This window comes from Dermochelys coriacea, chromosome 5 (genome assembly GCF_009764565.3).
Source record: "Dermochelys coriacea isolate rDerCor1 chromosome 5, rDerCor1.pri.v4, whole genome shotgun sequence".
Classification (NCBI taxonomy): Eukaryota; Metazoa; Chordata; order Testudines; family Dermochelyidae; genus Dermochelys; species Dermochelys coriacea.
In genome coordinates this window covers 135957606-135982305 of record NC_050072.1, presented here as the reverse complement: position 1 = coordinate 135982305, position 24700 = coordinate 135957606, and the positions used below count along the sequence as shown (strand labels likewise).

Genomic DNA, 24700 nt, shown 5'->3' with positions numbered 1-24700 from the left:
TACATCACTGCACAGCAGCACGAGGCAGCAGAGGGCACATGCATCACCTCAATGGGTACTGCTAAAGGACAAATTTCTGACGCTGGTGCCCTGAGTGCACATACACCTGAAGTGGAATGGACACATGCAGTCACTCAAAGAACAGCACATGCGGGCGATCAGAGTAAAGGGTGTAGTCACACTCCAGACTGACTGATCTGTAGCACACTTTTAGCCCAAACTGGTGCATCTGGCACCCCATGCCATGTGCCTAGGGAGCTGTCTGCCTCCCCAAAGTGGGACTCACCTGCCTTGTCAGCTGGGCTTGGTCTGTGAGAACGCAGAGAGGGGAGGGGCTGAAGCACTCACTGGCCCTTCCAGTACAAGCAGCCTTGCACTAGTGCACCTCATTCCTCCAGTGCCCACATCCCTGGGGAGGCAAGCATGCCCTGCAGCATGACGAAGTCTGTTGCTAGGGGTGCCAGAATGTGGCATTTCTTCCCATGCTAAAAGCGAAGACCCTGGAGACTGTCACAGCCCCTGCTAGCTGGCAGGGCTAGATCCAAACCAGCCACCCTGGGGGAGAGAGTGCCACGCTGCCCGGCCAGGGCTTCGTTTGTGCTTCCTTAGTGTCAGCGGAGGCCAGAGTCCTTGCACAGCAGGAGCAAGGGTCCTTAAGTGAAGCAGGAGGCACCTCTCACCCAGCAGTCGGCCACTGCCTATATACAGCCCCGGGCCCTGTTTCCCAGAACTCAATAGGCCTGCAGTACCTGTAGATTTTTTCCAGATGAGGTGTTTCAACAGAAGCTTTAAATCCACTTCCTCCCAATGTAACAGTGGGGTCTTTCACAGTGCTGTCACCTGGCAAATGGAGCATACAGGCATGTTAGAGCGCCCTTCAAGCACAACCACCAGAGATTTGCAAAATACATTGTTCCCAATCTAACCATTACTGAGGGCAATTTGACATGCAGTGGCCTGTTCATTACGCTTTCTCTTTTACAGCAACTGCCTCTGCAATTCTCACTTATGCATAACAAGAGTCTACATACTCTTAAGTGTGTAGCATGAAACCAAAAACAGGTGGCAGATTTCCTGGAGGGGTGGGGGGAGCCCTCTATCACTCAGCACACCGACAGCTGGGCTCTTCAATGGATTGTCCATGAGGGACTGATCCTGCATTGAATTAGGGCTGAGGGGTCTTTGCCATCACTACACTCTAGGATCACAGCCATCTTCAGAAGAAGGATGCCAAACCAATCCTGGAAGTCCATGCATGATGCCTCACAGCATTCTGCAGGAATAAGAGGGAACAGGCCACACAACAAACTCACGTGCAGATGCTATTGCTTCAGCAATGAGTCATCCGAGATGGCATCCAGCTAGACTGGCGTTAAACACTGCGTCATGCAAGCCTCCCATCAACTACAAGGCCATTGGTACAAGACTGGGGCCACATCTGAGACCTGGGCATTTGAGAATGAAAGCTGTGTGTGCCAGGCTGATCTGCAAGCACCAGCATCACTCAGCACAGCTCACGCAGAGGGAGGAGCATGCCCAGGGACAGGCATGGAGTACAATGTGCAGAAAGTGGCAGATACGAGACCCTGGAAGTATAAAGAAAAGGAGTACTTGTGGCACCTTAGAGACTAACAAATTTATTAGAGCATAAGCTTTCGTGAGCTACAGCTCACTTCATCGGATGCATCCGATGAAGTGAGCTGTAGCTCACAAAAGCTTATGCTCTAATAAATTTGTTAGTCTCTAAGGTGCCACAAGTACTCCTTTTCTTTTTGCGAATACAGACTAACACGGCTGCTACTCTGAAACCTGGAAGTATAGAAACTTCAAAAGACAATTATTGGGAGATGTGCCAGACGCTATGGGCATAGGAGATATTCATTAACGAGTGTATACAGAAATGTGATCTGTATCCTTGTGAGCTGGGGATTGTATTCCAGCTACATGAGGTAGTGTTACCAAGCTTCCTCCAAGAGCTAAAAATCAGTGGGGAATAATTATTGGGAGCATGTGTAATTCTTTGGGCGAGTTAGTGATAGAAAGATAAGGGAGGTGTCATTTGATTCATAAAAATCTACAGAATCATAATTCCAATGGTGCCGTCCTCCGCAGTATGGAACCAGGGATTTCGTGCCCCCCAGCTCCCGGTCCTTGGATTGGTGGAAATTTTGATAATACAGTGAAATCAGAAATGGGTTGACTTGGTACCATTCAAAAGCCATTTCTCGCTTAAATACTATGGTACCAAACATGACAAACCTAGAACAATTATGCAGATATATATTCATGAAAACTTTAAAGAATAATTAAAAATTGGATTTTTAAACATAGGCATGTTTAACACATAGCACTCACAGCTAAATTGTGACAGTACTCTTATCAGCTAAATGCTCAGAACATGATATCTGATTAATTTTTTTAATGTTACAGATTACTATAAATGAAAGGAGTGCTTCAGGTTGATTTGCCATCATCTCCAAAAATGAAGCAGGTCAGTGGTACTGATTATCAGCTTTATTTATCTGTTATGAGTGGCAATGAGGTATTGGTTAAGATGTCAGTATCCAGGCAATAATTACTGGACTGCATCCATAAATCTCCCCACTGTATTTTCCACCGAATGCATCCGATGAAGTGAGCTGTAGCTCACAAAAGCTTAGGCTCACATAAATTTGTTAGTCTCTAAGGTGCCATAAGTACTCCTTTTCTTTTTTCATCCACAAACAGTACCCACACAGTTACATCACATATTTAATTACAATCCCAAAAGCAATTTATTACAAAATACTTGTTTTTATTTTGGTCTTGATCATTTTTAGGCATCAATGGGGAGTGTACTGACTAGTAGCTGAATCTTTGGAGAATACCTAAACACGATGCTTGCAGGGACCATACATGCTGTCAGAAGTGCACATAAACTGAATTTGGCAAGTTTGGGGAGGAAGTACATCAAGGATCAGAAAAAAGTTGAAGATCCCACGGCAAGAGCCAACCACAGGTGAGACTTGCCTTATACTAGCCATGGAATGTGTTTTGAAAAGAACACTTGCTTTTTCTGCCCTAAGCCCAAAAGCATCCATTAAGCACAGTTACTATATGTGAGACAGGCGAGAAACTTTATGAAGCAGTCAGCGAGAAAGTACCATGGAAAATAAAGTTAAATGAGTGCAATGACCCAAAACACACCACACACCACATTGCATATCACATCGAGTGATGCACCAAGAATGTATATAATGTGATGCATCGAAAGGTAAAAGCAAAACAAATACTGATTTTACTCCTGCAAACTGTGCAATTGAAATTGTTCATCAATTCCCTTGCAGAAGCTGAAATGGGTAGGAAAGTGGTGGCGATGGCCAATCTAGAGGCTAAGTACAGAGAAACAGTTGCTCTGAATGGGACTGACGAGAAACAAAGCCGAAAGGCTTCCAGAGCACTTGCTGAAGATGAACTGTGGGATATGGACTTAGTTTGTGGTTTATCACAGCGCATATCCTTAAAAGCTGCAAAAGTTGTGGCGCTATCAAAAGCATAAAAAGCGCTGATGTCAACAGTAATATGAAGACTGTCTGCAACTGCTAAATTTTTACAGAAAAGCATTTTGTCCTGCAGTACATGGGAGTTTCATGGATACAAAATGGATGACCTACAGGAGCTCATTAATATGACGAAAACAGTCTTCAGTGATGAGACTGTTAAAGATGTGAGCCGAATGGATACTCTGGGACATGACTAAGACTACAATTACGTCACAGAGGTCACAGAATCCGTGACTTCCATTGACCTGAGTGACATTTTCTGCCCTGAGGCTGGAGCTCCAAGCCGGCCCCTCACCTCCACCCTGGTGGGGGGACCCCACAGCTGCCCAGACACGGCAGTGGGACCCCAGGAGCTCCCAGATGCTATGGGGGGGAAAGGGGACCCTGCAGTAGCCCAGCTCCCGCAGGCGGCAGGGGACCCTGGAGCTCCCAGTTACTGCAGGTGACAGGGAACCCCCAGAGCTTCCTGCTGCCATGAGTGGTGGGGCCCGCCCAAGAGCTGCTCAGCTGACCCATGGGGGAACCCTGGAGCTCCCACTGCACTGGCGGGAGACACTGGAGCCCCAACAACAGTGGCTGCTGAGCTGAACCCACCTCCCCATTTTGTCAGGGCTATTTTTAGTGAAAGTCAGAGAGACAGATCATGGGCTTCTGTGAATTTTTGTTTCTTGTCCATGACTTTTACTAAAAAAAAAAAAAAATCCTTTACAAAATCTTAGCCTTAGCCATGACTTGTATGAAGCCTTCAAAACCCAAATCATCCCAGACTCCATCAATCTATGGATTCCAATCAAGAAGAACAGATGAAAACTGTGCTCAAATGCAAAAAAAAAAAAAAAAAAAAGTCAGAATGAAGGCGGCAGGGATCAGTACAGAGCTAATCGTAGACAGATCATTGATTGTTCATCACCTGGTTGTGTCCAGATCTCAGTATGATGTTGATCTATGTTAGACTTTGAGAAAGTCTGAGTTTTGCATGGTAGCACTATCTATTGTTCGAACGCATCGGAACAATGCATATGTGCCAGGCGAAAAGCAAACTCATGGTCATTTTGCATGGTCTTCCTAATCCAGCACCTACTTACAAGGGGATCAGAAATCTTACACCAACAGAGACCTTACAACATAGCAAACATAGATGGTGTGGCTAAGGTAAAAACTCACAAACTAGAAACTTAACACCTGCCAAGATGTTACAGGTTGCCTTTTAAAAAAAAAAAAAAACAAAAAACCATAAGCAATGCATCCTTGTGTTAAAGTATAATTAAAATAAATGTATTTGTAAACATTTTCTCAAATATATACGTACATAATTGTTCTAGGTTTGTCATGCTTGGTATCACTGCATCTGTGGGAGAAAGCTTTCGAAAGATACCCAACTTGACCCATATCCAATGATACTATTATCAAAATTTCCAACTGAAAGACATGAAGCTGGGAGCGGGGATGGCTGGGATGTCAGCGAGTCCCCTCTGCCACACCACAGAGGTGGACACCACTGAAATTATGATTCTGTAGGTTTTTACAAATCTAATGACACCTTCCTGACCCTTCTGTTACTGACTCACCCACGGCATGAGATTTTGCCACACTATATTCCAGGACTAAAATCCTTGGGACAAGCAAACAACTCCAGAGTAGTACCATCCCCTGGGAGGAACTGCATAGGCTGGATCAGACCTGAATCAAGAAGCCGAGATGACAAAGAAAGAGCTTGTGGTGTAAAAGGTCAGCCTGAACTAACTGTGTGTCCCTCATTTGCCCCTTGAGCTGAACTGAGACGGTTACCAAGAGGGCAAACCCTGCTGGAAGGGCATGAAGCCCTGGAACCTGTCAGGGTCTCCATGATGGGGGGGGAAGATAGGGGACACTTGGAAAGCCCAGCATGCGGGGAGACTGACTGTTGCTTTAGGATTGTTTTCCTGTAATTCTTCTGTTCTAAATACAATAAATGCTCTGTGAAAGCTGGCTGCTCACTGTGCCAAGAGAGAGTGAAATACAGGTGCTGCACTCACTGCAGAGTTGCTGGGATAGTAAGAGTTAACTGCAGGGGGACAGCAAGCCTAGATCCCTTATCTGGAGGAAGAGGGACATGGGTCCCTGCTCATACAGACATGACACTTGGAGGTCTGAGACCTGAAAGGGCATGCTTGAGAAGACCATGGAGGGAGCAGAGGTGCAGCAAACCCAGGAACTGAGAGAGAGAAACCACACACCAACTCTGTAAATGGAGATCCTGTTGCTGGCGTCCAGGACAGCAAGGTCTGCGCTCTTTGTGGGGTCTGTGTGGAACGCGACCTGGTTCACCGCCTGCTGGAGCTGGAGCTGGAAGGTGCACATGGGCGGAGGCACCACAGAACGCTGGAAGGCCGTTACTAGCACCTTATCTGAGAAAACAGAAAAATCAGGCTGTGCACCATCCCACAACTGCAACTCCAGCTCTGACTCAGACTGTAATAGACATAGCAACACTGCCAGAGGAAGAGGAGGCTTGGAGGGTGGGGAGGGGTACAATGAAGGGCTGCTCTGCCCACTGAGACCCTGATTGAAAACCCATTAATTCAACTCCAATGGACTCTGAGGGGCTTTGGATTAGCCCTGAAGGAGGAGCTCTCCCACACACTAGTGTCTTTTATCGTGTCCCTAAGTGAGAGAAGTAGCACTCAAGCATTGCAATGCCCCAGACAGACAGACCTGCTAAACACCAGACACACAAATGTTTAACACATTCCCCCTCCATTCCCCACTCATTGACTTGGTCTCCAACAATCACCTCCATCAATAACGGCCACGTTGGCCACAAGGCGGCTCTCCTCCCCAGTGCTGCGGTCGGTGCTCCAGTGCCAGTCGTAGCAGAGGGCGTGCCATCCCCTGCAGAGCGCGTGCAGTCGATATGGGATCTCAGGGTCCCACAGCAGTGACACAAGCTGACTTTTCTCAGCGCTGCCAAAATGCAGGCTCTGCTTCAGGTACCAGTGGTAGTTCCCCACTGTCCAGAGCTGAACTACACAGAGAAATGTAGTCATTACACATTGCATGGGGATTGGGGCAGTAAGGTCACAGCTGGCACCCAGCCGGACCCTTCCCACTTGCAGCTTGGGGGGATCCAGCGGTTTTAGCTGAATGTTCAGGCCCTATCTCTGTCATGGCCGCCACCAAAGATTATTTTAGTAGCCCTTCAGCCTGTCTAACCTTCAATCACCCTCTGCTCCAGGGGGAAGACTAGCTTTGGGGTTAACACACTACACTGGACACAAGAGATCCCGGTTCAATCCCTGTCCTGCCAGACTCCCTATGTGACTAGGGCCCAGTCACTTTGCTCTCTGTATGGGGGGATAACCACCCTTCCTGTCTTGCCTATTAAGATAGTGAGCTCTTTGGGGCAGGGGCAGTCTCTTACTATATCTGTACAGCACCCATCTCAAAATTTGGTAAAAAGAACCTAAAAATTCTGTGCTCCTCCTTTTCCCTGCAAAAGACCTTCCCCAAAGGGGACATCAGCATTAAGGGCTGAGATCTTCAGTCACTGGTGTAGCTGTTTTAGAAGCCCACTGATGGGCAGTGAGGTTTGGCATTGCTTCCAGAGCAGCTGGCCCAGACAATGCCTGTGAGCAAAATCTAGTGAACTAGGACAGTTTCTCCTGACCTTGCACAAGCACCTCAAAACACTGAGCAGGATCTCCCCATGTCTTCTGGCATATTGCCTCCCCACACCTCCTAATTAACGTGCACTTGGGGGCAGCCAGGGCACTGCAAGTATTCTTACCATAGGTGTTTGTCCCAGAGTTCTTTTCTTTCTTAAGATCTTCCAGCCAAACTGCCAGGATGGTAGAGTCTAAGTTCCAAAGCAGCTCATTAACCTGATGGGACAGAGTCTCTCTTTGGTGTTTCTGTCCATATACAAGGCAGACCACTCAAGGTTAAGAATGTTAGTTGGCTCCCTCCTTGCCCAGACATCACACAAGTGAGCACACCATTGCAGGGACTAGAAAGCAGTAACATAATATGAAGCTTATGCCAGGAAATCCCCCAGGCATGATTTGAAGATGGTAGACCCCAGCCCTGTCTTAGGAAACTCATGGGGAATTAAGTAGAACCTCTTATACAATCTGCACAGTGCCTGCGGGAGGGAACAGCTTAAACAAGCCCACTGAGGAGTCACACACTCCATTCACACAACAGTCGTGCTCTGCCGTATTTTAAATCCTACTCTTTCCCATACATCACCTGCAACCCCACCCCAGCTACAAGGCACAGTGGTATCGCTGAAACAGAGCCTTCTCCCTACCTGGGGCGAGACTGTCCAGAGGCTGGAAGCATTGTCTCCAGGAGATCCTGGTGACCAAATGCTAGAGCCTCTGGAGGGGCTGCTGTCTCCACAGTAGGGAGCGCACTTAAAAAAAATACACTGTCTTCAGTGGGAGATGGGTTGAGCCCATTGTTCTGCTCTTGCTCTAGGTACTTTGTGACCCAGAGATAGATAAGAGCCTGATTTTAAAGAAGTCTGAATTTCCCAGGGTGCTGAGTGCCCAGCTGGAGTCAACAGGGCCACCTGTAGCCCAGCACTCCTGAGCTGGGCCCGTGCATACTACAAAGGACTCTTTCACCCAATCTCTCTTGTAAAGAGTCACAAATTGGTGCTTCCTACCTCCCGTCTCTTTCTGTAGAGACTAAAGTCTGTCAGTGACTTAAGGCAACGATGGGCCCAGTCTGCAGAGATCGGAGCTAGACACAAACTTGGATCTGCAGTTTAGATTCAGATCACTATCTAGATGAGAACTAGCAGCTAATTTGAAATCTGGATCCAGGTTACTCTAGATTTGGGATTACTCAGATCTGGGCAGGTTTCAGAGTAGCAGCCATGTTAGTCTGTATTCGCAAAAAGAAAAGGAGTACTTGTGGCACCTTAGAGACTAACAAATTTATTTGAGCATAAGCTTTCGTGAGCTACAGCTCACTTCATAGGAAGCATTTTTCCACCAAATGCATCCGATGAAGTGAGCTGTAGCTCACGAAAGCTTATGCTCAAATAAATTTGTTAGTCTCTAAGGTGCCACAAGTACTCCTTTTCTTTTTTCAGATCTGGGCCTGTCACTACTGGCTACTGACCACAACCCTTCATGTTCAGCAGACCCCAGCAGACAGGTCTCCACACCAAGTAGCAGCAAGCACTGCATACAGAGGAGGGCAACAGCCTGGACCCCTCACCTACCTTGGCTTGGCCTTTCTGAAACGGGAGGGTGAATTCCCCGTGAAGGAGACCATTTTTCTCAAAGAAGACAACATCATGTTTGTTGGGCTTCTCCTGTGTGGATGCTATCAGGCTTCCAGAGGGCCTTAAAACAAATGCAAGGGTAATGCATGAGTGACCACAATTGATTGCAAATTTAAGGCAAGGAACACATCTAGCAGCTTGCCTTTGCCCAGTAGCACACAAAACAAAGGAGGACCAGAGCATGTGCTCTTATCAGGCCTCCAGCCAAAGCTCTTGCACCACCAACAGACCTTATTCTGGGTTCACAACACCCCTGTAGAAATAATATTAGTACAGGAGAGGATAAGTGCTGCTGTCCCTCCCAAAGCTGAGCCAGCCTGGTGTGGTGTTGCTGTAAGACCATACATAGAGCCTAACCTCTCCTACCAGCTCTGGCCTCACCTCCTGAGTGGAAGGGGGAGCTGCCCTGGGAAACAGGAATGACTGGCTCTAAACGACTCTTCCTCCTTACATGTTTGACCATGAGGGGGGAAGCTCAGAGCAGGAAAACAAAGGAGGGAAAGGATCCTTCAGGCTCTGACAGATGTTGAGGAAACACCACAGCCAGTGAACAAAACCCAACCCCATCCACCAGGAACACACGCTACTCATTACTCACTTCCACGCCAGTGCTTGTTCTAGTCCTGGGATAGGCTCACTTGTCGACTGCAAGACCAGCTCCCTGCTCCACACTCTGACCTTCCGGGCTCCTTCACAAGACAACGGGTGGGGTGGGGAGAGAGACAGGAAACTCAGGAGAAGCATACTCTGCTTTTGGTGGGGTGAGGTACAGGTGGAAAGGGACAACTTCCTCATGAAGACCCAGAGCACAAATGTGAAGTATGGGCACCCCTCACAGATAATGGCAGCTGCAGACAGGCTCACTGGAATTGCTGTGCAACTCACAATTATGACATAGCTGTGCGTGACTTTGCAGAAGGTTGGACAACTTGATTGTGACCATTCTCCTGCTTAAAGCATCAGAAAATAAGTCTTTTCTGCTTGGAGTTTCTCATGTGCATTCTATATCTTCAAACTTCCCAAACAACTCTGAGTTTCACATGTCCTTGCATTTCTGAGAGTTCAGATTCCAAAAAGAACTTCTTTTGCATTCTGAAATGTGCTGAACAGTTTTGGTCCAGCCACAATTAAAAGACAGCTTGATGCGCGACATTATCTCCTTCCGTGCATGGTCCTGAATGAGAACGGGGCCCAGCTGACTTTTGAAATAAATGGGGGTCAAAATCCAAACTGTTTGGAAGACCAGCTTCTCTGGTAGCAGTTTCATGTTCTGACAGAATGCCCCAGATAACAAATGGGAGAGGCTCGGGTCTGGCCCTGCAGAGGACAGCCTAACTTGCACCTTTTGGTTTTATAAGCTATGACATTCTGTTGGCACCCCAATTGTGTAGGGATGTAGCTGTGATTGTAACTCAGTGTTATCTGTCAGAACCCAGCAGCCGAGGTTTCTATCAGAACAAGAAGTATCAGTAAGTGATAGCAAGTTACTTACTCCCCAATATGTTTGGAAACCAAGGCAAAAGCCACATAAGCTGGGTGTTTCTAATGGGCAGGAGGAGCAGTTTGGAAAGGTTTGCTTTCAGAAGAGCCTGGTTTCAAAAGTTTGCTCCTAGCCTGTGACAGGGAGGAGTGAGAGGGAGAAATAAAATGCACCAGCAATTCTAGCCACTGCTTTGCTTTCCAGGATGTGGTAGAAACTACCACCCCCCTTGTGCAATAGCCATCACACCAATTCTTACCTTGGCTAATCTCTGAATCCAGGCCTGAGACACAGACAATTAGGTCAATGGAAAGTGAGAAAAAGCAGAGCTGTGAAGTTAGAATCCAGGCCCGTTTCCCTGCACAGGGGCATTTCAGGTCCAGAGTTAGACTCAGACCCATCTACACTGAAAACCAGGTCCAAAATGGAAGGGAAAACCTTCCACTTTTTTCTTTAATTGCCAATTACTAAATATGACAAAGTAAGGCGGCTTTGCCATCTTGATAAACTGATAGTCTCCCACACCAGCACAGGTAAATACTTCAATTTGGGGCTGGGCAGATTTTCTACATCAGTTAATCCCATACCTGTCTGTGGACAAATAGCGCTCACTGCGACAAACTGCCCATCTCCTCTCCAGGTGACTCGGGGTCGGCCATCATCAGAGGATGAAGCAGGTGGCACTTCCTGAAGTTTTACAGGAAAAACCAAAGGATCAGGTGTAAGTCTGAAATGGCTGCTGCTGGAATGGCCTTTGACTACAGAAAGCTTTGGCTGCCCCTACCCTTTGCAAGAGTCCATTATGTAGTTTATTACAGCAACAAAAACAGAAACAATGTTAAAAGAATGTTAACGTGGCAAAGTTAAGCACTCAACAGTTAGGAAATTCCAGTAATAAGACTGTCCATACAACCTTAATTTGGCCCCCTTGTGCGCCTGCATTATGATACAGCCTTTAATGACAATCACATCCATTTTAGCCACAGGTCTTCTCACTTTTTCAGTGCACAGGACAGACTGTGCTCTGGATGAACCAGGGCTGTGTAGTGAAGGGGGCTGTTGTCTGTGGGACCCTGTCTGATGGGTTGCAGAAGTTTGAAGGTGTGCGGTGAATTAGACAGGGAACTGCAGAAAGAGAAAGACCGGTCTTCTGGTTAGAACAGCTGAATGCCAGACTGGAGAACAGGATTCTATCCCTCCCTCTGCCATGGGATTCTTGTGCGATGCCAGGCAAGGCACTGACTAACACATTCAGAGATGATGGATCACTAACTGTGTGCTCCTCGTTTTCTGGGACCATGAACTTGAGACCCTGATCTGCAGAAGTGCTGAGCACTCACAGCTGCTACTCAGATCAACGGGAGCTGTTCTGTGAACATTTGAAGCACTATACAATAGTACGTACACTTAAAAATCATGCCCCAGGTGTCTCAAATTGGGCATCCAAAATTAGTGGAATCTTTTGAAAACTTTGGCTTTAGTCTGTGCCTCAATTCCCAATAACACTGCATATCTCACAGGGGTGCTATGAAGAAACATTTGTTAATGTTTGGAAAGCGCTCACACTTCGGTGATGAAGTGCCAGAGAAGAGCCCATGAGGAAATTCAGAATTCTATCTTCATAGCAGAGTTCAAACAGTGTCAAAAATAATAAGGCATGAGGGACACATTGAATTATGTGGCTAAAATAAAATATTGACTAGCTCTCATTAAGTCACCACTGTCCACCCTGTACACTGAACAAGGCAGGGGTCCTGTGGAAAAAACTGTCTGTGATCATGTAATTAAAGACAGTATCATAATGTAGACACACAATGGAGCACAGTTAAGGCTGTACAGGTATCCTTCATTCTGGGCTTTTCATAACTGTTGAGTGCTTGACTTTGCCATCTTAGTGTTTCTTTAACTTAATTTTGTTTGTGTTACTTCCTAGGATTTAAAAAAGTAAACGGCAAAAAAAAATTCCACCCTGTGACATCTCTCTGAATTTGACACCCACACAGGCCATCAGCAGGGCTGGAACCATAGACCCACAGCATAGACCTCTGCCACGTAAACTGAGTAACTGTTAGCAGTAGAATAGAATCTCAGAGATACGAACACCAGTTACGAACCGACCAGCCAACCACACACCTCATTTGGAACCAGAATTAAGCAATCAGACAGCAGCAGACACACACAAACACACACACACAGTTCAGCACAGTACCGTGTTAAACATAAACTACTAAAAAAAATAAAGGGAAAGCAGCATTTTTCTTCTGCATAGTAAACTTTCAAAGCTGTATTAAGTTAATCCTCAGTGGTAAACTCTTGAAAGAGCAACCATAACCTTTTGTTCAAAGTTACGAACATTTCAGAGTTACAAACAACCTCCATTCCTGAGGTGTTTGTAACTCTGAGCTTCTACTGTAGTAGGTTGTCATCTGCCACTGGGACCAGCCACTAGAGGGGGATGAGACAATGCCAGTGGGTTTCACAGATATTTGCTAACAGCTGAGGAATGATGAATCTCAGAGACCCTGGGCTTCATTCCAGGTTCAGGAGGGGAGCATGCTCTAGTGGGCAAAGACCTTTCTGCCCATTTCCCCCAAAGCCTGACCACCTTCCTGCCCTGTACTCGCCAATCTGTCCCAATTTGTCTCCTAGTCCCAGTGCCAGACTCCACTGCTCCCCACGTTCCACATTCCAGGCCCAGTCTCCTTGCCAGCCAGTCCTCACTTCCCCCGGGGGCACCCCAAACCAGTCGCAGACTTCCCTTCACGCTAGCTCCAGTCTATTCCCCCAGGCACCTTGTCTCAGTCTCCTTGCCCAACCAGTTTAAGGCACTCCCAACTCTTTGTCCTATGTCAGACTTCCCCACCTCTCCATCTTCGCATTGGCTTCTTGTCCCAATCTACTCCCTCCCCACTCAGCTCTTGTCCCTCTGTGCTCAAGTCAGGTTGCTTCCTCCTCCACACTCCCTGGGCCCCAGCAAAGGGTCACTGTGCGCACAGGACACAATATCCCTGCTCTCAGCTCTGGTGCCCGGTGCCACAAAAGCCCCATGCAGGCAGGGACAGCAATTGTAGGGAAAGTCCTGCTCAGCCCCTGAAGCCTATGTGCAGTCCAGTTGCAATGTAGGAGCTATGAGGGGACAGAGAATGCTCAATGCAAACAGGATCTTCAGAGAATTTAGCTACTGCACTGTAACAAGTGTGAAATAAGACTTTCTGAAGGCTTATAACTTGACCAATTTTGGTGAATTTTTATGGAAACAGCAGAAGGCACATCCCTGACACAAAGGCCTTGCCATATTTCAGAGTCTCTGCCCCAAAGTTTGGGGATGCTATAGTTTGCCAATGAAACAGCAGTAAGTACTTTTTAAAAACTTGGGTAAAACAAAATATTCCTCTCCAATCTCATTCTCAGAAAAACAGATGAACCATTTTAGGTGAAACTAAATAAATAAATAAATAAATAAATAAACAAACAAACAAAATCCTGTGGCAGACATCTGGCATGAAAGTTTCAATGCGAACAGTTAAAGTTTGGCAAAGATGTAAAGAACTGAAAACAGGGTCTTATAACAGGAAGCACTGGGCAAACTGAACTCCAGGCAGCACTATCTGTGCTCCCTGTTGTGTTTGAAAACTACTCCTAACCTGTCAGGTGTTAAGTGAGCAATACAGGCATTCAACACCGCATTACTGAAGTAGAAAGAGGGGGAAAGTATTTGACTTAAATCAAGTGAACAGTGAACAAATTAGGCGATAAAAAAGAAACGGGTAGAAATAGGGACATAATGTCAGGGAAGAAGCAGGAGAGTGCGAGTGTCATCTCTCTGCATAGCATGGAGGGAAAGACAATAGCTCTTTCTGTATAGCTGTCCCATCTGGGCTGCATGGAGACCTCATATGTGAGTGCAGTACCGTTTGCTTGCGATGAGCTGCCTGTTTGCCCTCTGATCCATGGAACTGTGTCTCCTTTTTACCCCAACCAACAGTGATGAACTTCCCTACAGGAGAGAGAATTGCAATATCTGAAGACTTACAAAATGATACCATGCACTTTGACAGACAAATAGAACCTCAAGGCAGCATCACCTTCCTAGCCTATTGCGCAGGCTTTTACAGGACAAGCTGTTAGAGCTATTCTATGGGATGCATTTCCTAGAGATACATGTGACTAACAGCACTGCAGCAGCTGGGTAACTTTCCAGCAGGTTTGACACATTTAGCGCCTGTGCTGCCAAGAAAATATTGACACTCAGCTGCAATTTACTAACCTGACAGTAGTATCCTGCTGTCTCCTGGGCAGAGTTCATGCAGGTCTGTTTGTTCATTTCATTCATTATTAGAGATGACAATGAAATACTTTTGAGTGTCTCTATTCACTGCAACAACTCACCTTCCCCAAAGTCATCCTGGTGGATCTCCCTTTCAATAATTGGTTCAAAGTCCTTTGTCATCATTATAAGAGTTTGCTGACCTGCATTGTAAACATACGAGCCAGGATTAAAAGTTACATGTGTGGTATTCTCCAGTGCCAGAGAGAAGGTTGAATTCAGTTTCCCTGTTTGTCATATAGCAAAAGCAGGGGGAAAAAAATCACTCCTAACAACAGGAAAATATGATGGTAAAGCCACAAAAATTGGCAGGGAGACTCAAAGGCAAGCAGTTCTTGAACACTACCTTGAATTCAGCTTTGAAACTGACTAGGTTTTAAGTTGACAGTAGTAGAGGTCTTAAAGCAAAACCACAAATCCAATGCAGTAACATCCAAAAATCTAGTGAAAAACACAGGATATGTTTTGAATTTCTTACCTCTACAATTACTGAGATTTTACAATTGTGTTATTTCACCTCCGCACGAAGTCATGGTTATTTATTTAATGAGTCCTATTGTGACGCTCTGTACCTCGGGGGAACACCATACACCCCCGCATGTTCATCTTTATAAAATGATTGTGTGATATCCAATGCAAAGTTTGTCAAGTTGGGTGTCGTCAGAAGGATGATCATGCACTGAGCATGGTTGCAACAGTAATGTTATATTAAGGTTATAATTTCATGTATATAATTATGAGGCTGAATATGTATCCTCATGGCTTAAAGCAAGCCCAGGAAAAAACTCTGCCTCTCTGTTCTTGGAGTTCACACCTCGTCAGGGCATGGATGGGACAAACCCAGCCCAGCCTCACAGGAACAACGGATACTGGCTTAGGCAGCAACAAAACAATCTATTAGACCCTAGAGGAAGTCACCCCCTTCCTTTGGGCAGTTTGGGACTGTGATGGGGTAATGCCCACCTGACTCTGAGGGGGGGGGGAGAGTCAAGAGGAAAGAAAGGACATGATAAAATGGAGAGACATTTTGCCATACTCTCTCTTCCACCTACATCTACAGACACCACCACGCGACTGAAACGCTGATCAAAGGGAAGAGACTGAAAAGAAACCAGCCACCCTGTGATGAGAAGCATCTAAGTTTGTAAGGACATCAAAAGTGTTAAGATCAGCTTAGAATGCATTTTGCTTTTATTTCATTGGACCAAATCTGACTTATGTTTTGACTTATAATCACTTAAAATCTATTCTTATAGCAAATGAATCTGTTTGTTTATTCTACCTGAAGCCGTGCATTTGGTTTGCAGTGTGTCAAAGGCTCCCCTTGGGATAACAAGCCTGGTACATATCAATTTCTTTGTTAAATTGATGAACTCGTATAACCTTGCAGCGTCCAGCAGGCATAACTGGACACTGCAAGACGGAGGTTCCTAGGATTGTGGCTGGTACCAGAGATATTGGCTAGTGTCATTCGCTTGCAAGTGGCAGAGAGCAGCTTACATGCCAGAGGCTGTGTGTGAACAGCCCAGGAGGGGGTCCTCGCAGCAGAACAAGATAAGGCTAGAGAGGCCTAGCAGATCACTGGTCCAGACAACACCAGAGGGGAATGTCACAGTAGAGCAGAGAGCAGGCTGTATGTGCAGCTTGTTACTCCAAGTGAAGTTCACACTTTAAGCACTGATATATGTAATTTTAAATGAGTCTTAAGTGCAGTGGCTAAGGACAGTCAGGAGGAGGTCACAGTTTTGTTATTTTCTGTTTGCTTATTTTGGGAAAGGGAAGAAAGAACAGGAAAGCAGGAAAATGAGTGAAAGCAGTGAAGCGATCACAAAGTTGAAGCTTTTTAGGCTTCAGTCTGCAGAAAAGGAGAGGGAGCACCAGAGATTACTACAACTGAAAGAACTAGAGATAAAAAGAACAAGAGGCAGCCTGGGAGAAAGCTGCACACAGAAGGGCCATGGAAAAAAAAGAGGGAGAACAGAAAGAGTAAGAGAGCGGTGAGAAAGAGAGAGAGCAAACACACCAACTGGACCTGCTAGAGAAGCAGAATCAGAATCCGAACCTCCTGACCCCAAAGACTCCCATCACTCCAAAAATCCACAAACGGGAACACTTATGTCCCGCATACAGTGAAGGGGATGACATTGCTGAATATCTGACTACCTTTGAAAGGCTGTGTGTAATGCATGAAATCCCTGATAAGAGAGTTCCTACCCTGATTGCGAAATTAATTGGTAAAGCTTGCAACGTATTCAATAGAATGACTATTGAAGATGCTTTAGACTATGGTAAATTTAAAGATACTGGGAAGTTTCAGATTATGCCTGAAACATATAGAATTAAATTTAGGAATCTTAAAAGGGATTTGGTATATGGGGAATATGTAAACAAAATGAAAGACTGATTTGGAAAATGGGTGAGGGGTAAAGGGGTGGCGAGTTTTGAGGGAATATTGTATCTTATTGCTCAAGAGCGTTTCCTAAGTATATGTAAGGCTGATGTGAAGCAGTGTCTATGGGACAAAAATGTGAAGTCTGTGGGTGAGATGCTTTTTTAGCCGATGCCTTCAAACAGACTTGGGCGTCTTCTGAGGACAGGCCACAGAAAGAGGGGTTTAAAACTGGTAGGAAGGGAGGATCCCACTTTGCCCCTGGGAAAAGGGAAGGGAGTTCGAAGCCTAAACATTCTCTTACCCAAAAACATGCCTCTAACCTTTATCACAAATCTCCTGGTCACGCTATTTACAGATGTCCCGATTTTATAGGGGCAGTCCTGATTTTTGGGTCTTTTTCTTACATAGCCTCCTATTACCCCCCACCCCCCTCCCGATTTTTCACATTTGCTGTCTGGTCACCCTACCTGTAAAAGCGGAACAGCCCAAAAGGTGCTATCAATGTAATTCCACTGATCACCTAAGGAATAAATGCCCTGGGGTAGGAGAAAGCAGGCAACCAATAGCTCACGTTAGTGCAGTTGTTCTCGGTACAGAGGCCCCAGTGGGGAACTCCTACAACTGTGCACTGTTAAACAATAACAGAATAATATTTATTTAAATATTTTTGGATGTTTTTTAATTGCATGATTAATCGCGATTAATGTTTCTAATTGCTTGACAGCCCTAGTTTAGACCAATATATTACAACCCTCAGGAGACCAACTTCATTTGTCAGGTTTTGTTGGGTGATGTTAATGGCTTGTGCTATATAGGAGGTCAGACTAGATCATCTGGTGATCCCTTCTGGGCTTCAGCTTTATGACTTTCTTTTGCTGTTGCTTCTAATACAAAGGATGAGAAGCAATTTCTCCTATGAAGTCACAAGGAATTTAACAACTATCCCAGCTTTTTTGAATGCAGCACCAGATTTTATTTCCTTGAGAGAGATCTGTAAAGCTGCTGAACCAGAACGTGTGTGTGTGTGTGTGTGGGGGGAGAGGGAGAGGGAGAGGGAGAGGGAGAGGGAGAGGGAGAGGGAGAGGGAGAGGGAGAGAGAGAGAGAGAGAGAGAGAGAGAGAGAGATAATTGTTCAGGGCCAGGTAACTGGATTATGCAAGCATAGTTCAGGGTGAGCAAAGGGGCAGAATTTAGCCCTACGAAAACTGATGCAAGGCTATACTAAACTATCTTGTATTTGCTCAACAGAGTTTACAAACAGATGATCATCTGTACCTGTAACCAGCAGGACAAGCTCCTGGTCAGGACTCCAGCTCATGGTGGTCAGACCACTGTTCACACTCCCAACACATTCGAGCTGTAAGAGAGCAATGAGCAGCGTGAGGTATTCGTGTATGTATGGGTGATACATATGCAACAGCAAGAAAGGAATGTCTCTCCAATGTATTGTTCTGATATACACGGAGCTCGGGGAGATGACAATTGCACTAGCTGTGGCCTGCTCATGATTGCCAGAACTGTACTCTGGTAACAGGCCACAATCCCTTTTGGTGAAGAGAAGGGAAACTCCAGATACTGGCAAAATGACTCAGTCTTACACACAAGGAGTCTCAGTACACACACACAGTGAATTTCAAGACACCAAAATATATTCCAAGCAAAAACAGTAAGCATTAAAACAATGTTAAGGCTGAGACATCAACCTGTAAAGCCAAGACATACAAGATCAGAAGCTAAACCTTAACTCTGACCCTAGTGCTCATGCCAGAAAATATCAAGTCTGGCTCATTAGACAAGTTGTTAATACATATTACAGGACATGATCTTTCATACACTAAATGACAATACTTTACACGGTCTTCAGAATACGCTTGTTTTTGTTTTTTAAAGTCTGAGTGACATTTGCAAAATATGCCACATGTGAACAAAGCTGGCTGAGATGGAAATAGCAGCTATCCAAATTTCAGCACAGACTGGCTGTCAGGGTGTCACCTAACCCTGGAGCTTGCCCTGCCTATTCTAGCACTCCCCTTGCTGCTACTTCCTTTGCAGCTGCACCAGTTGGAGTACAATAGCAGATCTTCAGGAAGTGTCATTATAGATAGGACGCTAGTGAGTTTAAGCAGCTTGCCCAAGATCGCACAGAAATCCAGAGCATTGACTAGAACCCCACCCCAAACAAAGTCTGACATCCCAGTCCACTGCGCTATTCCCTGGGCTAAACGGTTCTGGTTTCTCATTAATGTTGCCTGGCAGTTATGTTTTATGGCCTTTAATCATGGAATGTAAAGCTTCTATTCTTTAAATGAGATCTATACATAAGAAACATGATTCTAATATACATTACTTTTCTCTGAAGATGTTCTGCACTAACTGATAAAATATGTTAGGTTTATAATTCAGCTTTGTTTTTAAATAACATTTTGCTCAGAGGTTAACAAATTAACCGATTTCAGTAGGACTCCCGGTGCAGGCATTGGAGTAGGGGCATAGTTCCCAATGCTTCATTACTTTTTATTGTCAAAGAATTAACTGGATGAGCAACACTTCCAAGTTATATAAATTCTGCCCTCAGTTACACCCAAGAAACCCCAGAGAAGTCAATAAGGCTGCATGGGTAAAAATGGAGGCAGGCTATGACTTCTCCTTTTACCTTCCAGCTTACCTGCTTTGTACTGAGGTTGCACAGTATAACATCTCCAGCTGCCGTAGCAACACACACACTCTCCTGATCTGGCAGATCTTCAATGCCCACAATGTGGCCACTTCCATCTTCTGGCAGAAAACCATTCACAGACAAGGAAATTTCATTCGTCACCTAGACAGAGAGAACAGACAATCAGAAAATGACATATTACTTTGTTTAGATTTATACAAATCCTAGGTGGGGCAACTATCTATGCACTCTAGGCACCCAACATCTCCAAGAAATACAGCACAAATATTACTTCACATGGAGCAGTAAGATTTAATAGAACTCATCACCATTGAGCCAGGCAACTCAGACAGGGAAATACCTGGCTTTATTCTCCGTTACATTTATATTTCATTGCTTTTCAAATTGATTATTTAGGTGAAAGATCAATCAACAAATGGCAATGCTCCTGCACAGAACGTGTCCCATTAAGTATCACTTTATGGCCCCATGCCCCCCACATCAAATGGACTATAAGAAGGTGCAAGTTCCTGCTGAATTTGCTCCAATATTTCTGAAGGATCATATAGACAGCAGAGGGATAGCATTACCTTAAATACACATGACTGAAATGTTTTCACATGTTGGTTTTACAAACTACGCATCAGAATACTATAGCTAGAAGATTAGAGAAAAGTCGTCTCTTCTCTACTTTACGAGGTACACTGGAGAGCAAATTTTTTAGAGCCAGTTTGACTATTTCTGCTGTACAAGAACATCAGCTTCCCCAACTTGTGTGGGCCTTTCACACAGCAAATGAGGAGAGAAAAGCAATTATAAATCCCAAAACGGTGATTGTAAAACCATGCATTCTGGCAGGTGACGTGTGCGTGCGCGCGCATGTCAGAGGCAGGGTTAGCATATTTAATGACTTAACTCGATTTTTGTAATTCACTAGATTTCAGGTTGACTGTGTCACTAGAATCAGTATGGAGATTCTATAGAAGTGTCCTTCCTCCTCACCTGACACCAGGAAAGTATGAGAACTCTTCCATCAACAGAGTTACAGAATAGAGTACGGGGCAGCAAGCTAGCTGCAGGGCAGTAGCACAGCATACTCTTAAGTAAAATGGGAGGGATTGAGTTTTCAGAGTATTCAGTCACTTGGTCAAAAGCTGCAGCCTGAGACTGCTGCAGAGTGCACTCAGCAAGGGAGAGAAGTGCCTCATGCATGCCTCCCAGAGAAATCTGTGCAGTACTAACAGATTCCAGGGACAACTGGGCCCAGACCCTCCCAGAGGAAGCACTGCCACAAAGCGAGGGCTGGTAAGGAAGACAGAAAAACTTCTCTTCCCTTGTGTTCTGAGTGGAACTGAAATTTACACCATATTCGGGGTACATCTTCATCTGCAAGACAACTTCTATATCTTTTCAAACCCTACCTACGAGTTCACGACTGCTGTAGATAGCAGGAAGAGCACACAACACTGCTTGTACAAGTTTTGCAAAACATTGGCCAAAGGCATCCTGGGGTAACACCACCCACGACGATGCAGTTACAATTTCTTTCCTGCTGTAACACTGATCTTAAAAGCAGGGTGGATAAAAATCTATGATTTAAAAAAAAAAATAAAAATAAAAATCTGATTTTTTTGATAAAATGCTTTTGGAGGAAAGAACCTATCTAAAGATAGTTTTAATTAAGATACATTAGAGCTCAAAGATATCTTATCATGAAATAGGGATTATAAATGCTTATTCTATAGTATGAGACAATACATTCATGTAATGTTTAAGAAAAAAGTTTTATAAATAAATTCCAATAGTTCAGGGATTAGGGACCAAATCTTATGGAGTTCAAGGGGCTTCTGTATAGATTTAGGTTAATCTTTCTATCTACCCAATGCTCAGTCTAGACGATACCATCAGAGATGCTTAGTTTTGCAGTTCTCGAACTGTGGATTTGTGTCTCCAGAGACAAAATGCTTGTTAAATAGCAAAAATGTTTTTAAATAAATCAATAATATATAGAGGTGAGAAACAACAGACCTCAACCCTATTGTCCCTCTGCAAATTTGTGAACACAGAGTCAATCCCTTACCTCTCTCTGAAAGTGCAGTTTCAAAAAGTTCAATGAATAGAAGATCGTTGTGGGCGGAATAGATCTGGACAAGGAGAAAAGTCTCGAGATAAATGTGAGAAGGGAAGGACAGGCAGTAGAAACAAAAGTGAAACTGTTTGAGCAGCACGTTACAGAAGTCTTGAGGTCTTTCCGAGCGTAGTCTTCATTGATTTGAGATCTACCATACCATTCTCTCACTAGAAGAGAAAAACCTATAATGTCAGCTGGCCGTAAAAGAGACCCAGTTTGGGAATATTTTAATGAAGTTCCTCTACCTGTCCGTAAGACAAGCATGTGTGCAAAATGCAAACAGTGCAACAAAGAAATGCAAGGCCTGGTTGCCCAAATGAAACAACGTTATGAGACGTGTTCTTTCCGTTCTGGTATGAAACGGCAGAAAAACCTGAGAGCCTCTGGATTAAGTTTAGAAGCGTGAGCAACAAGGGTGATGTCATGGTGGGAGTCTGCTATAGACCACCAGACCAGGGGGATGAGGTAGCCAAGGTTTTCTTCTGGCAACTACAGAAGTTACTAGATCACAATCTATTGGAGACTTCAATCACCCTGGTATCTGCTGGGAGAGCAATACAGCAGTGCACAGACAATCCAGGAAGTTTTTGGAAAGTGTAGGGGACAACTTCCTGGTGCAAGTGCTGAAGGAAACAACTAGGGGCAGAGCTCTTCTTGACCTGCTGCTCACAAACCGGGAAGAATTAGTAGGGGAAAAAAAACTGGATGGGAACCTGGGAGACAGTGACCATGAGATGGTCAAATTCAGGATCCTGACACAGGGAAGAAAGAAGAGCAGCAGAATACGGACACTGGACTTCAGACTTTGACTACCTCAGGGAACTGATAGGCAGGATCCCCTGGGAGAACAACATGAGGGGGAAAAGGAGTCCAGGAGAGCTGGCTGTATTTTAAAAGAATCCTTATTGAGGTTACAGGGACAAACCATCCCGATGTGTAGAAAGAATAGCAAATATGGCAGGTGACCAGCTTGGCTTAACAGTGAAATCCTTTCTGATCTTAAAACACAAAAAAAGAAGCTTACAAGAAGTGGAAGATTGGACAAATGACCAGGGAAGAGTATAAAAATATTGCTCGGGCATGCAGGAGTGAAATCAGAAAGGCCAAATCACACTTGGAGTTGCAGCTATCAAGAGATGTTAAGAGTAACAAAAGGGGTTTCTTCAGGGATGTTAGCAACAAGAAGGTGGTCAAGGAAAGTGTGGGCCCCTTACTGAATGAGGGAGGCAACCTAGTGACCAAGGATGTGGAAAAAGCTAATGTACTCAATACTTTTTTTGCCTCCGTCTTCACAAACAAGGTCAGCTCCCAGACTACTGCACTGGGCAGCACAGCATAGGGAGGAGACGACCAGCCCTCTGTGGAGAAAGAAGGGGTTCAGGACTATTTAGAAAAGCTGGACGAGCACAAGTTCATGGGGCCGGATGCGCTGCATCCGAGAGTGCTAAAGGAGTTGGCGGATGTGATTGAAGAGCCATTGGCCATTATCTTTGAAAACTCATGGCGATCGGAGGAAATCCTGGACGACTGGAAAAAGGCTAATGTAGTGCCCATCTTTAAAAAAGGGAAGAAGGAGGATCCGGGGAACTACAGGCCAGTCAGCCTCACCTCAGTTCCTGGAAATAATCATGGAGCAGGTCCTCAAGGAATCAATTCTGAAGCACTTAGAGGAGAGGAAAGTGATCAGGAACAGTCAGCATGGATTCACCAAGGGCAAGCCGCGACTGACTAATCTAATTGCCTTCTATGACAAGATAACTGTCTCTGTGGATGAGGGGAAAGCAGTGAATGTGTTATTCCTTGACTTTAGCAAAGCTTTTGATACAGTCTTCCACAACGGACATGCATCCGATGAAGTGAGCTGTAGCTCACGAAAGCTTATGCTCAAATACATTTGTTAGTCTCCAAGGTGCCACAAGTACCCCTTTTCTTTAGTCTCCCACAGTATCCTTGCCAGCAAGTTAAAGTAGTATGAGCTGGATGAATGGACTATAAGGTGGATAGAAAACTGGCTAGATCATTGGGCTCAAATGGTAGTGATCAATGGCTCCATGTCTAGTTGGCAGCCGGTATCAAGCGGAGTGCCCCAAGGGTCGATCCTGGGGCCGGTTTTGTTCAATGTCTTCATTAATGATCTAGAGGATGGCATGGATTGCACCCTTAGCAAGTCTGCAGATGACACTAAACTGGAAGGAATGGTAGATATGCTGGAGCATAGGGATAGGATACAGAGTGACCTAGATAAATTAGAGGATTGGGCCAAAAGAAATCTGATGAGGTTCAACAAGGACAAGTGCAGAGTCCTGCACTTAAGAAGGAAGAATCCCATGCACTGCTACAGACTAGGGATCGAATGGCTAGGCAGCAGTTCTGTAGAAAAGGACCTAGGGGTTACAGTGAATGATGAGTCAATAGTGTGCCCTTGTTGCCAAGAAGGCCAACGGCATTTTGGGCTGTATAAGTAGGGGCACTGCCAGCATTTCAAGGGACATGATCGTTCCCCTCTATTCGACATTTGGTGTACTGTGTCCAGTTTTGGACCCCACACTACAAGAAGGATGTGGAAAAACTGGAAAGCATCCAGCGGAGGGCAACGAAAATGATTAGGGGACTGGAACACAAGACCTATGAGGAGAGGCTGAGGGAACTGGGATTGTTTAGTCTGCAAAAGAGAAGAATGGGGGGGGGGGGATGTGATAGCTGCTTTCAACTACCTGAAAGGGGGGTTCCAAAGAGGATGGATCTAGACTGTTCTCAATGGCAGCAGATGACAGAACAAGGAATAATGGTCTCAAGTTGCAGTGGGGGAGGTTTAGGTTGAATATTAGGAAAATCTTTTTCACTAGGAGGGTGGTGAAGCACTGGAATGCGTTATCTACGGAGGAGGTGGAAACTCC

General features: G+C 45.2%; 1 protein-coding gene across 6 annotated transcripts in view; it reads right to left on the bottom strand.

Moving 5' to 3' along the window:
• The window catches only part of ELP1 (elongator acetyltransferase complex subunit 1), a 132162-nt gene that overhangs the window by 101056 nt on the left and 6406 nt on the right, over window positions 1-24700 (bottom strand). For all 6 annotated transcript variants that reach the window (XM_038401408.2, XM_038401409.2, XM_043515481.1 and 3 more), the window contains 11 exons: window positions 19682-19834; window positions 18292-18373; window positions 14687-14767; window positions 14209-14294; window positions 10885-10984; window positions 9416-9506; window positions 8755-8878; window positions 7309-7402; window positions 6316-6546; window positions 5759-5929; window positions 750-840 (listed from right to left, as the gene is read on the bottom strand). In XM_038401408.2, the coding sequence (XP_038257336.1) occupies window positions 750-840; window positions 5759-5929; window positions 6316-6546; window positions 7309-7402; window positions 8755-8878; window positions 9416-9506; window positions 10885-10984; window positions 14209-14294; window positions 14687-14767; window positions 18292-18373; window positions 19682-19834 (1304 nt within the window). The remainder of the gene's footprint in view (window positions 1-749; window positions 841-5758; window positions 5930-6315; window positions 6547-7308; window positions 7403-8754; window positions 8879-9415; window positions 9507-10884; window positions 10985-14208; window positions 14295-14686; window positions 14768-18291; window positions 18374-19681; window positions 19835-24700) is intronic.